Genomic DNA, 13,735 nt, shown 5'->3' on the forward strand with positions numbered 1-13,735 from the left:
ATACAGATGTACTCAGTACTACTATAGGTATGTAAATAAGTACGATTGACTGTTAATCTAAACGTATCTGCGCACATGTATCAATGCATGTATTAATGTTCCAAATATGCATATATAAATTGCTGATTAATTTAATGGCTGATTCACACACTGTGCAATATGTACATTAATTGATTCGTTGACTATTTGATTTCAAATGATCTGAAATCACAAAAGACCATGGTAATAACTTTACAGGACTATATTGGCCACGTACAATCAAATGTGAGCAGTCTGAAGACAGATCTGAATAATACCAGTACAGATGTACGAAGTACAAAGAAAGAACTTGGAGAAAGATTAGCAAATTTTGAGACCAGGGTAAAGATTATTGAAAAGGATGTCGAAAACAAAATTACTAGTTAGTACAACTATTAATAACAAATCAAATGTCATACATTTAAATTACATTTTAAAATATATAGTTATGCCAAAATAATTTAACTATTCGAGTATTTGTATCATATCCATTTTTAATTATGTGCGCTTACATGAGCACGACCTTTAAACCGATTTAATTTCTTTATTATATTAGTTGTCCTAACTCGTTTTCGTCGGGCATTTTAAAATAGATTTCATCATTACAACTCAGTCTTTGTGACTCACGTTATAAAGTCTAACAATTTCAAGAAGAATGTTTTTCTTTCTTCCATCATGACGCCAGTGTACAAGCTGATGATACTTCAGATCAATCAAAGAGTCTGTATTATTTCGATTAAAAACTAATGAATCCGGTGCAATGGATATTTTGAAATTGTGGATATTAAAGGTAACTGGACGCAAGTTATACTTTTTAAAACTAATGTCCACTTGTAGATAAGAGTTTTCATTTTAAAACAAAAGAGACCTTATCAATTCTTCGAAGAACGCACAGTATAGTTTTAATTTTATCTCTCCTATTTATCTGCTAAAACGTTTTTATTTAAATTTACATATACACTGCGTTCCTTCTTTATTGCAGAAGTCCTAGCTAGATCCCAGCACGTGGCAGTATCAGGACTTCTAAAATCGACCCTCACCACATTCAGAGAAGGTCAAAAAATTGTGTTTGATGATAGTTATGAAAATCGTGGAAATCATACCAAACCTTCACTGGTGTTTTTACAGTGCCTGTCGCAGGTCCTTGTATTGTTCTCTTGGCAGTGTCTTCAGACCACAACCCAACTCCGTCGTGGATGTTGACCGTAATGGCGTCATGCTATGCCGTACAGTGGTGACCGTGTTAAATTTCTGGTCAATAGCCCCGTGTACCGCAGTTGTTCATCTCAGTCAAGGAGACCAAATCTGGGCGCAGGTATCAGATCTGCATTACAGTTCACACACAGTCCGTGGAGACTTGTTTACCTCATTTTCCACAGGACTCTTCTCTCCTGTCTAATTTCTCAGAACATCGTAATAAATGTTGGTGTTATGCGGAAACTATGGACTACTCAGAACACTCACCATTACACCATGGCCAAGGGACTAATTTGTCATTTTACCTCTGTAAAGTGAAATATTAAAGATTTTAACATAGTTGTACTCTTCGAACATGCAGATGTGTCACGTTTACTTCAGAAGGACTTCAGAGTTACACTGGCTGAACAATTTATATAAAAGTGAATTATTTTCCCATTCTGCTCCATTTCATTTTTAAGTTTTATATTGTTGTACAGATCAGACCTGCAATCAGATATAAATTAATATATTAATATCAAATATTTACTCAGTTGTCCATTTTTTAAATTTGAAATGTTTGGCTAGACCTATTGTTCTCTCTTTTACTGCTTATTTTTCTGTCATTTAAAACTACCTTGGCACATTATGACACATATTCGTCAGAAATAAAGAAACTGTAACCTCACAATTCAGTCTATGAAGTGTTTTGGTGAATATGAAAGTCAACGGACAGAACAGATAGCACAAAGAGAGCCAAATAGTTTAATGTTGTCACAAATGTAAAGTACGCACCTACTGAACATGGGTGCAAGCATGAGATGGTCACTACAGAGGTACATTGAAGACTTTGTGTATTCACTACACTCCTGCGGACGCGTGGTCTCCAAAGATTTTTCATTTCTGGTTGCGTCGCCAGATGGTTTAGTAAATATGATTCACACTGTGGAAGTCAAACGTCCATATTAGTCCAGGGATTAAATAATGTAACCTCTCTCTGTGCGGTATTCGAAACTTATAGGTAGACATCTATTACCTCAGAGGGAGAGTCACACCTTGATGAAAACCATGACTCAAATTCAAGGATGAGTCACACCTTGATGAAAACCATGACTCAAATTCAAGGATGAGTCACACCTTGATGAAAACCATGACTCAAATGCAAGGATGAGTCACACCTTGATGAAAACCATGACTCAAATTCAAGGATGAGTCACACCTTGATGAAAACCATGACTCAAATGCAAGGATGAGTCACACCTTGATGAAAACCATGACTCAAATGCAAGGATGAGTCACACCTTGATGAAAACCATGACTCAAATTCAAGGATAACTTTTTTGCACCGGTGCACCGAAATGTATTTTGTGTGTACAGCCTATAACCTTCAAGTCATGGACATCACGTACACAGTCAATATTTAGGAATGATACATTCAGAATTTAAATGATCAAAGAGTTTGCATTTTTTAAAACTTCCATTTCAAATCGGAGCTTCTTGATAAACATTTTATAACCCACATTTGAAGTGAACGATATATAGCCAATACATTCTAAACTCAAAATGAAGACCTGAAAAACGACTGTTTTAATGCTATTTATTTCCAGTGCATCCTTTTTAAAACCATGACTGCAAGCAAATAATACAATATACATATATATATATATATAAATATATATATATATATATATATATATATATATATATATATATATATATATATATATATATATATATATATATTGGATAAATAGCACATAAGCATCTTTTGAAATGATACCAGTTCTAAACTTAACACCACATAAAGCAAATGAATGTTATTTCTGATGACAATTTCGACTCCATACTAGTAAAGAGATTTGTTAAAATTTTAAATGTTTTGACTAGACCTATCATTCTTTCAATATGTACTTTTGTTACTTATTTTCCTGTCATTTAATATTACCCAGGAACACAGCAACACATACTCTACATAATTAAACCTCACAATACAATCTAGGAAGTGTTTTCTTTGTTTATGATCGAAGGTAACTACAAAGGTAATCCAAAGGATGGGCCATTAGCGGCGGTGCCACCTAGGTAGTAATAATGCCATGCCACTATCTCCCATTTAGACAATGGCTGACATCAGGACCTGGAGAAAAACATTGCTTTACATTAAATATTCATTGATTGGAAAAAAACACAAAAATCAATTTCATATGAACGCATTGATTTCTTTTCATATTTGAAGTACATGAGTTTCAAGGTTGTGTGAAAAAAAATTAGTTTTAATAAAGAGGGCAATTTTGGGCACAAGGAAACTGGAATCAGAACTTCTGATTATTTTTATAAAAAGTCACCAGCCATGGGCCAGCGTCTTAAACATGTTTATATGGGCACTGACATCTGAACTACATGTGACTTTGGCATCCCTAGACGTCCATCATCACATTTCAACCAAATAAAGCATACATAAACGGAACCTGCAAACGGATCCACTTGCTTGTGTCAAAATTTGATTCCATCAGAAATGTGTGTGTTTGTGTGTGTGTGATTCTTATTTTTATTGTAGCTTCAACATTTTTGTCATATTGCTATGATGTCTGCAGTGTGGCAGTTTATAGTGATGTCTAGCACTGGGGTATCATGACATAGACATATAGCATCATGTCCCACCCAGTCACATTATCCTGACACCGGGCCAACCAGTCCTAATGCTGAGCGCCAGATGAGGCAGCTGCTATTACCCCATTTACATAAGTCTTTGGTGTGACTCAGCTTGGGTACAAACCCACTACTTCCAGCATCCGAGGCAGATACTCTAACCACTTAGGCCACCAAAGCGGTCTCATCCAGAAAACAGACCTCAGAGTAGACATAGCAAATATACTTTAATGTATGGAGAAGCTGCAATATGGGCTGCCAAGTGTGAGAGATATTCTTGAACACTGGGCATCTAGTTACCCTGTCAGTCAACCAATGAACATGTTACTCACCACTGTTTATTTAGTAAGAAAGACCCATACAAAATCAATATCAGGGTGGACACCTTACATTGTATTATTGGGATTCAGTGTACAAAATTCCCACTACTTACAACTAAACTGTTAGTACCATTTTTCTGACATGTGAGAAACCCCATCATTCCTGGCACTACATACACTCATATTCACTGCTTACAATTTACCGACAAATTATGTATAATAACCCATGTTATTTGGGTGTAGGGTAAAATCCCACAAAGAAATGAAGGATATGACATAATCCCTTCCGCCAGATCAAGTTTTTAACTTTTAAGCCGTCAGAAATATACTAGCCTATTTTGAGATGAGATGGGGAAAAACGAAATCGGAAATATTTGCATTCAATTTAAGTATGGTATTTCCTGTTATACAATAACAATATGGCTCAGATCGTATGTACTTCACAAAATAATAGTCAAATACGGTATATATAGTCAAATAAAGTAAACTCAATTCTAAGTTCATCTCTATGCTAGGAATGATCTATTTCCAACTGAAATGTTATGCTGTAAAAATGCAAGTGTTAAAAACAGCTGTAGGATTTAATGCAATGTATTAAAAGTGTGGATAATGATGCTTATAAAAGTAAAGTGAAACACACATGTGCGTGCAGTAATTCCTTATATCATTAGACATCTTAACCTCCTTATTAAGATCTAACATCTAACCCGTACACAAAATTTCATTTATCTACTCAAAGGAGAACCACACATAGCTTCCGAATCAACTGGTCAATGGCGACACACAAAGATGTATATTTGTGTTGGTAAAAAAAAAGAAGTTTAAAGGTGGATAAACTTATACCGGGTTAGGGAATTATTTCCTATCTTTAATTTTTAGGGTGTTGGAGGTGGGAGTTGTCCTGGGGTATTTTATCTGTAGCCGATATAATTTATAGGTCAAATGCCCTAAGCATCCCACCCTTATAGTGGTGTGGCATTTTGCAGTATCTCCAGCACCTAAATTGCATGTAGATTAAGTCAACCTACCAATCTTTAATCTACAGTATACACTCTATAAGAATGATGCAAGTCACTATGGGCTATGTTGGCCCAGTTTGCAACAGGAGTTGTTGACGGAATTAGTCCTACAACGTGAGAAACATCATCCGATATTTTTGTTGCGGGAAGGGGGGCGGTAGCACTAAAACAGAAACAACATGTGCTATGTTTTACATTGAAGGACCACAGGGGTGTAGGACAAGAACGGAATATTCCAGCAAAAGCAATAGTTATATAATAAGTAAAATTGCAGAAATGACCTTAAAATGTATTTTAGTGATATAAACATATACGTTATTAACAAAGATATATATATATATATATATATATATATATATATATATATATATATATATATATATATATATTAAAATGTACATTAAAATGTAAACACCTACGCATTCTTTCAAATAAAGTTGAATATAAAATAAAATAAGCTTTAACCGTATTACTATCTCATTTATATATATCAAGTGGCTGCTACACTTTTATTTTCACAGATATATCCTTGATAGATAGATAGATAGATAAATAGATAGACAGATAGGTACATACATGCATACATACATACATAGATACATAGATAGATAGATAGATAGATAGATAGATAGATAGATAGATAGATAGATGGATGGATGGATGGATATATAGATAGATAGATAGATTCGAATATTACTAGTTTTTACTTCTGGCAGGTGCTCTTAAAATGTTCTCCATATTAACTAGTTTTTTGTTATCATTATGGTAATCGTTTGTAATTAAAAGTTCCACTTATAACAATTTTGGACAGTCCATTGAGTATTTAAGTGATTTGTTGCTCTACCGTCTTTCAGTGATTTTTGATTGCGGTAAAAAAAGATACCATTCATTACCATTATATATGTTTGTATTTTTGTACTGTATTTAATTATCATCTAATTTTACCATTTTGTTAGCCAAAATGAGCTTCATATTTTCAACGTTTTCTCTTTTCTTTCATTCTTTTCCATGATAGTACATTTCTACATTGTAGTTTGTCATGTGAAAAATAGGTGCGGTTTAACTGTAATGTGTTTGGCTTTGCTTTAATTTTTCCATGTTTAATTTTGTTGTCAGCAAAACTACTCCGACGGCTGTGTTTTAAATCCTACATTTTAATGTATGTATGACACATGTGCTACATTCTATTAAAAATCATTTTTCAAACATTCAAACTGTTGAGGCTCATTAAATATGTTATTTATATATTGTCCCTAATCATATATTTTAACATAATAATGTTTTATTATTGTTCCCATATTGTTAGACTACTCATCTTAATGTTTTATGTCTCGCTCATTTTAACCAGAGTTATTTTCACTGAAGTGGACTAATTTTAATATATTCCTTAAGGTTTGATAAAATATCAACGCATTTTTCGTTTCATTTGGAACGAAATAATTACACATTCCGCTAAGATTTTTCACTAAAGATGACCTTTAGATGAATTAGTTGAAAAGTCATAATTAGGGGTAGTTTTATTTTTACAGATCCTTAGCTGTGCTCTTGTATAGCTCTTTTCCTCAGTCAACTGTACATTGTATGGCCTTACTCATACTGAGTGAGACAGGTCTTATTAGCAAATTTATAAAGTCGACTCCGTAACAACGGTCTTCTTAACAAGATCACAAGTCGACTCCGTTACCGTGGTTAAATATTTGGTGTGTTTAGTACGTTATAAGCTTATATCAAATTAGTTATTAAACATCATTCATAGATCATTTATATCTTTATTAATCAGAAAGGTTGGTAAAGAGTCTCCCACCCCCACCCCCACCCAGGATAAGACTGATTTGCATTTTATGATATTAAAATTCTGAGATCTACTATTTTAATTTTCCAATCAATTTAATGCGGCATATGAGTCTACTTTGAGACTAAACTTATCCTTTTTTGTAATTGTTGCAGCCATGTTTTTGATCTATCTTATTCCGGTATGTGCGTGTATAACAGAGAGAGACAGACAGAGAGATAGAGAGGACGAGAATTGTAGATGTTAGATAGCTGGCCATATTTCCTCTTTAAATATGCGTATTTACGTTCTACAGACAGTGTCATAATTACAATAGTTAAGCGCCATTTCCACATTGCATATCTGCATGAAAGAAGCATACTCCACGTACCACTGGTTTAATACTTTCTGTTTTGACCGAAGCAAATGCGTGTGTGTCGATGGGTAACGACTTGAAACACTTTATTCGTAATTGTTATCATCAGCGAATGAGCTACAAAGTGTTAAGTAACAACCGGAAAACAATCCTCCATGGATGTTTTCAGATAAAATGTGTCAATTACAATGGTTTAGAGACATGAGTAGGGAACAGTCAGAAGAGACACACCAGTCGGAAAAACAGGAGAACAGACTTTGTAATCGTATTTCAAAGCCTGTGTTTTTACATTGTGAAGGACACACGCCTGTCTTTTGGCATTCTGTCATCGTCTTTCAATCAAAACTCTTTGTCGTCCAAGTTTCTGTAGTTGGCTTTAACATTTAAATCCTTTAGCGGTTCCCATGGATCCACTCTCTACCAACTTGACGTCCAGATTCCGATTACGATCCGAAATACATTTGGCTAAGGTTCTGTTGGTATCACGATACACATTGTAAGGGATATGAAAGTTAGTGCTCTTGGATCATTGGTTTGAACACAGTAATAATGACACACAACTAAAATTTCACAAATGTTGAGAGAAAAAAACAACAAATGTAACTAATTGATCATAATATTTGGTATGAAAACAAGAGAAAATGTATACACTTTAAAAAGCAAAAAATAATTCAAGCTTTGAAGAGCGTTTGTTTAAATAGAATTATACAAATTGGATACGTTAATAATTGTATACTCTTATTCGATAGATAAGTTTCTATCATCTGGTTTCTTGCAAAAGATAAACCTTCAGCCTTGCGGTTTAAACATATCAAAACATATTTTTTGAAAGAGATTCCTCAATGTGATAAATCGGTAATATCTTTTAATACTAGACCAATAACGGAGTAATTGTGATAGATCGGTAATATCGTTTATTACTACACCAATAACGGATTAATTGTGATACATCGGTAACGTGGTTTATTACTAGACCAATAATGGATTAATTGTGATACATTGGTAATTTCGTTTATTACTTGACCAATAATGGATTAATTGTGATACATCGGTAACGTTGTTTATTACTAGACCAATAAGGGATCCATACTCATCCCATGAAATTAATTAGCTGATCCGTAATAATTTACATACCTGTTTGCAAAGTTGACGTTTACAAAGCTCTATTTTGATTTTGACGTTGTTGATAAAACAATCATGACATAATCCAAATAGAAGGGTACATGTCGTAATCTGCTGACTGCTTGCTTACTGTTAATAATCTACGTACTATGTGCTAGTCCATTAATGTACCGTATTCTGACACCTATTCTTGTTTGAATGTTTGGTCTAGATCTTACAAAGCTACTCAGGCGTGTAGGCAAATCACACTTCCTGACCATCAGCGCTACGGAACTATCCGGTATATCCTCACTCTTTATTTTCAAATTTTATTGGAAAAAGGCCGAGGTCACTGTTCTTGCTCTAATCTCTAAAGCAAATCCAATCCCACACCAGAAACCTTCTAAGAATGAATGCAAATCTCATATGTTCCATCTTGTACCCATTATTAATTACCAAATGACTAGACCGAACAAATCAATTATTCACCCTTTCAACAATCAGAAAGTTAACTGTTAAAATCTATTATATAGTGTTTTACACGTCCACCAGTGCATAAATGATACCGTCGTAAGAATAGCCTTAACAATAGTACTGGTAGATGTGTGAAACCCTACATACACGACTTGAAAATTAATACTTTCTTTATAGCATTTTCGTACGTTAAGAATCGCCTATTATAATATTAGTTAATACGAGTTGTTACGACTCTGTTGTCTTAAACTAAGAAAAACAATCAAGTTTAGTAAACTTCAACAAATATGTTATAACATGAAAATGTAAGAGGAGCACACATGAATAATGCCTACGTGTCAGAAGTTTTGCTGTATGATACTGATACCATAAAGAGTGTTTTGAATGAATTCACAATTATCAAATAATAATATATTATATTATATCTGAACACAACAGTAAATACGTCTTCTTACTGAAAATAAAACCGGAAAAGGAACAGGGCGAGAAATGAACAATTGTTCACTTCTTCCTCTATTGACTAAGCAATACTTGAAGCAAAAGTGACCTTATCGAAACACTGATCACGCATGTGTCAGCTAAAGGAATAACTTCCTGATCATCATTCTCAAGAAATATATTTGTCGTATCTCTTTTAGTTGCAGAAAGAAGATATAATTCAAGAATTTCACTCTCAACAGGATCAACGTCTTGGCACAATCAAGACTTGTCAGTTACAAGTTGAATAATCACGGCCTTATCCTCGACTAATTCATTGACTGGTAATAAAGTAACATTTTCTATAGGTAAACAAGAACTGTTCCGACTTCAATGGGTATTGAGACTGAGTCTGATGCCGAAGTGACACAATGGAGAGGAACGTTAACAAAGCCGCACTCTACTCGCTGAATAAGAACACTTGCACTGGATAATAAAATACTATTTATTATATGCTCATGTTTTCTCCGTTAACTTTACATTGTCAGAATCGTTCAGTATATTACGATATTGCATTCACATGTACTTCATATTGCATTCACATGTGCCCAATAGTGTATTAGGAACTACTTTGTAAACAAAGCATGTACACTTACGTAGTAGGCGGTTTACGTTTTGGTTGATTACATTTGTTTCTGAATGAACTAAAGCAGATGTTTCGTGGACTGCGACATACCAGCTGCTTTGCCACAATCCGCGTTTATTTTTTTTTGATACAATGTTTTGGATTTAGGCTAGCGATAGACGCCAGATTTCATAAAATTACTGGGTCCCTACAAAAATCATGCAAGTGACAAGGCATAAACTGTCTTCTTTAGCTGGTAATAAGAATGGCAAAAGATATACTTGCAGTTTTACATCCTTAATTTCCTTAAAAGGTACTTTCTTAGTTCTGCAAATCCGATTCATTCACAATATTACTCCAAATTTAAATTTTACGTAGACCTATATGCAATTTTCTTTCAAAAATAATGTGTACCGCGTGATTAAGTTCAAATTTATTTGGGAGGAGTTGTGTGCGTATTAAAAATGTTGTTGTTGTGTAATTATGAATCTGCCGTTGTGTATTTAGTTTGAAATACGGAATACATTAATTCACTTTATTTCTTATAGTGCACTTTTGTTTATGTTATTAAGCCCTATGTAGAATAAGAAAATAAGCCTATAATAAAACGGTTACTGCATTTGTATTGGAAAACATGAACTCGTTTTGTCGGATGGATATACTGCACTCCCAAGGTCGTGCTGTATTTCCATCCGAAAAACTTGTTGGGATCAAATAATTTCAATATATAGTAATGTACACTCCAAGAAGTAAAGCAGTTTTAAATCTGCAGTTTTAGAGCAGTGAGCGAAGCAAGCAATTTGGTGTGTAATGGTATAATGGGGACAATCTCAAATTGTTGCCGTTTGATAGTTTATGTTAACACATCACACTCGCTCTTCCTCGATCGCTCAAAAAAACGACTAAAAGGATGAGATCTTTATATGTTTATTTATATGATACCCACATACGCATCCGAGATTCAATCATAGTGCAAGTTTAATGTAAATTAGTGAAGATGTTTAGAATTTAATTTCAGCATGAAAAAATAATACAAACGGATCCACAGACACAGCTTCCTGGCATCACAGTATAAATGTATTAGTTTTAACAGCTCGTATTTTTTTTTTACTCCTTGACATAAAATGTAATAAGTTAACAAGTGGTAAAATAAATATACATAAAAACATGTATGGCTCACATGGCTAAGACTGAAAAGGCAGTTACAAAACAAATAAGAATCTGCAAGTTGAAGTTTGTTTAGAAACCTTGTCTCCTTGATGCATCAAACCCATGTAGTTGTAATTTTCATGACGGTGGTGGAGGAGGTTGAATTATTTTAAACCATACACTACCTACGCGGCTGTCATGGGGACCAATATACACACATTTGTCTGTAGATTATATTGTAATAGTATCTCCTATGATACTTTCATATAAATGTTACAATTGTATTATTGGGAAAGATGTGAAAACGTGTGCTTTCTATCTAGTTGTTATGTAGTATTAATGGTAGCTATGGAACATTACATAAAAGTTGGATATATTGCACTTACTCAAAGCACTCACTTTCAGATGGACTGATGGCAATATCATGTCGATGAACCTCTCAAAGTCTGCGACTTTACTATTAAAGATAGCATAATAACGATGAGATTTGACACAACCTCGAGGCTTTGAAGTGACAAGAGTACCATATGCCAATCTCGAGCTCTTTTCCCTATCAATGTCTGGATTGTAGAGTAAACAACCTGCTGCTGCATCATAAAGAATGGAACTCGAAACAATTACATCAAAATAATTGAAATAGTGTGTGTTTTTTAAATGACAGCCGAGTTAAGGCATCAGTAACGACAACGTTATTCATTATATTGAACGCATATCCATTCACTCTCACTAAAGCAAAATATCCTCAAAATATCATTGTGATATAAATTTGCTGCAAACATCGACTGGAAATTATGATACCATTTAGATCATTAATAATCCAGAGTTTGTATAACAGTTTTGAGACGCCTGTTGTTCACTCGTATCAACTTACTTTATGCTATTTTCCGTATAGGTTGGAAGTGTCCATCTCCATTGTATATTTTCTACTATCCACTCTTTCTTTTTCTCAGCCTTCTTGATCAAACTCCAGCCTGTAATGGCGGACTTTCCACAAAGCACATTCCTTCTTCTGGGAGATGCCATTTTGCTAAGTTTCAATGTTTACATGCAGTCTTGAGCTTCTACGGTAACACCGGCACTTGTTCAAAAATGTATACATTATTCCTGATTGCTGTTTGTAGAACTTCAAAGCGCCGTCGCGACTTTTCAAATTTGAAGGCTTGATTTTATGGGACAGAGAATTATATATTTAAAAGGACAACACTCCTTTTGTGATTCCTGGAACTTTATATATCTCTTATTATGCAGATTTGCTCCTTTGATATTGTAATTGGGAGGCATGGCAGAATCACCATTAAGTGATATAGAACCGTCCGAAATGACGGTTCGTAAGTTTCCAAAATGGAATCAGACTGGGGTTTGTTCTAACTAACGCATATATTGCTTTTGACCGTGACATTGACCACTTTGAATTAAGAGCATTTGTAAAAGCTTTTTATCTTATTTTGTTGTTTAGCAATCTGAATGGTGCCCTTTCTTTTCACAATACGTGCAGTAAATAGAGATAAGGTTTTTAGATTAGTCTTTTCTGAAGTCTGATTTTTAAAAGTTGATTAAGGCCGAGTTCTGGAAGTACTCATATGAGACTGAGATGATCCCACAGAACAAAACAAAAAAATGCTGAGGGGAAGACTTGCTGACAAATGACTATCGTGAGTCAAGGGTTAACCATCAGTTGTGTGAGCATCATCTTCCAAGGTTTCCAGTGTTTGCTTATCAAGATAGTTCTTGACAACAGGACATTGACGCTTTTATACTGAAATGTGAAACCTGTTAACAGTATGCACTGAACACAGAAAGAAAGAAATATACCTCTGTGACAAATGGGTCAAGTGCCCCCAAAAAGAAGTTAAAGGATATCAATATTTGTTTATGAAACTTACTAAATAACATAGAAATAGGGGGATTTTTTTAGGAAAATATATAATGACATCATCGCATTACATCCTGGTAACCACCGAAAGTACAACTCAACAATCAATATAGCGGACAGTAAACATGACCACGAAAGTATTGAAGAAAGAGCCGACAGAGTAGTCGGCACAATACAATTAGTATGTGGTTATGCTATCATCATCATTATCATCGTCATACCATCATAGCCATAATGATGTCGCTGAAGCAACAAAACAGTAATATAAAATACGACCAAATGCTTTTCCGAGGGCTCGATTGTTTTGGACATAATTATACTAGCTTGAAAAATGTACTATTGCAATTATTTATTAAAGATGTAAATCCAGCATAGTTTGTCAGATTTTTTTAAATAAATCTTGCGACTAAAGAAGAAAACGCTTTCTTCTTCTGAACGTTAAAAAGTATGTCCATGACTATCGGTAAGGGCCATAACTGAGAATGACACGCAAATTCGTGAAGCCTTTTACTTCAAAAAAAAAAATAACTGAGTGTGTACGCATTCCTTGATGCAGGTTACCAATCTGTGATAATTAAATAGAAACAACATATGTAATTCTTTTCAACTTACTAGTTTGGGTAGTATATATAAAGGGCGGGTTTTAGATTTGTCAGCTTAGTTTGCTAACCAACTGGCAATCTGAAAGCTGTTATCTGGCTTTACGGGCAGGTGTGTGCGGTATGGTGACGCATGGGAACGGCGTTCCTTTACTTTTTTGCTCGTTCCCT

The 13,735-nt window shown here is 34.3% G+C and overlaps 1 protein-coding gene across 1 annotated transcript; it reads left to right on the plus strand.

Annotated features, from left to right (window-relative positions):
* Nucleotides 1–202: 202 nt before the first annotated feature.
* On the plus strand, nucleotides 203–1,885 carry LOC149769944 (uncharacterized). Its single transcript, XM_089949628.1, has 2 exons — nucleotides 203–400; nucleotides 1,001–1,885. Exons 1-2 carry the CDS (start codon nucleotides 220–222, stop codon nucleotides 1,219–1,221), a joined length of 402 nt encoding a protein of 133 aa, XP_089805754.1. The 5' UTR covers nucleotides 203–219; the 3' UTR covers nucleotides 1,222–1,885.
* Nucleotides 1,886–13,735: the final 11,850 nt, after the last annotated feature.

The sequence above is a fragment of the Sinohyriopsis cumingii genome, unplaced genomic scaffold (assembly GCF_028554795.1).
Source record: "Sinohyriopsis cumingii isolate HCF-2022 unplaced genomic scaffold, ASM2855479v2 utg002966l, whole genome shotgun sequence".
Taxonomy (NCBI): Eukaryota; Metazoa; Mollusca; class Bivalvia; order Unionida; family Unionidae; genus Sinohyriopsis; species Sinohyriopsis cumingii.

Excerpts from the sequence above, each read along its gene's own strand:
- LOC149769944 (XM_089949628.1), top strand. The coding sequence starts at position 220 with ATGGTAATAACTTTACAGGACTATATTGGCCACGTACAATCAAATGTG. Across the intron at positions 401-1,000 it reads TGTCGAAAACAAAATTACTA|AAGTCCTAGCTAGATCCCAG; the intron begins GTTAGTACAACT and ends TCTTTATTGCAG.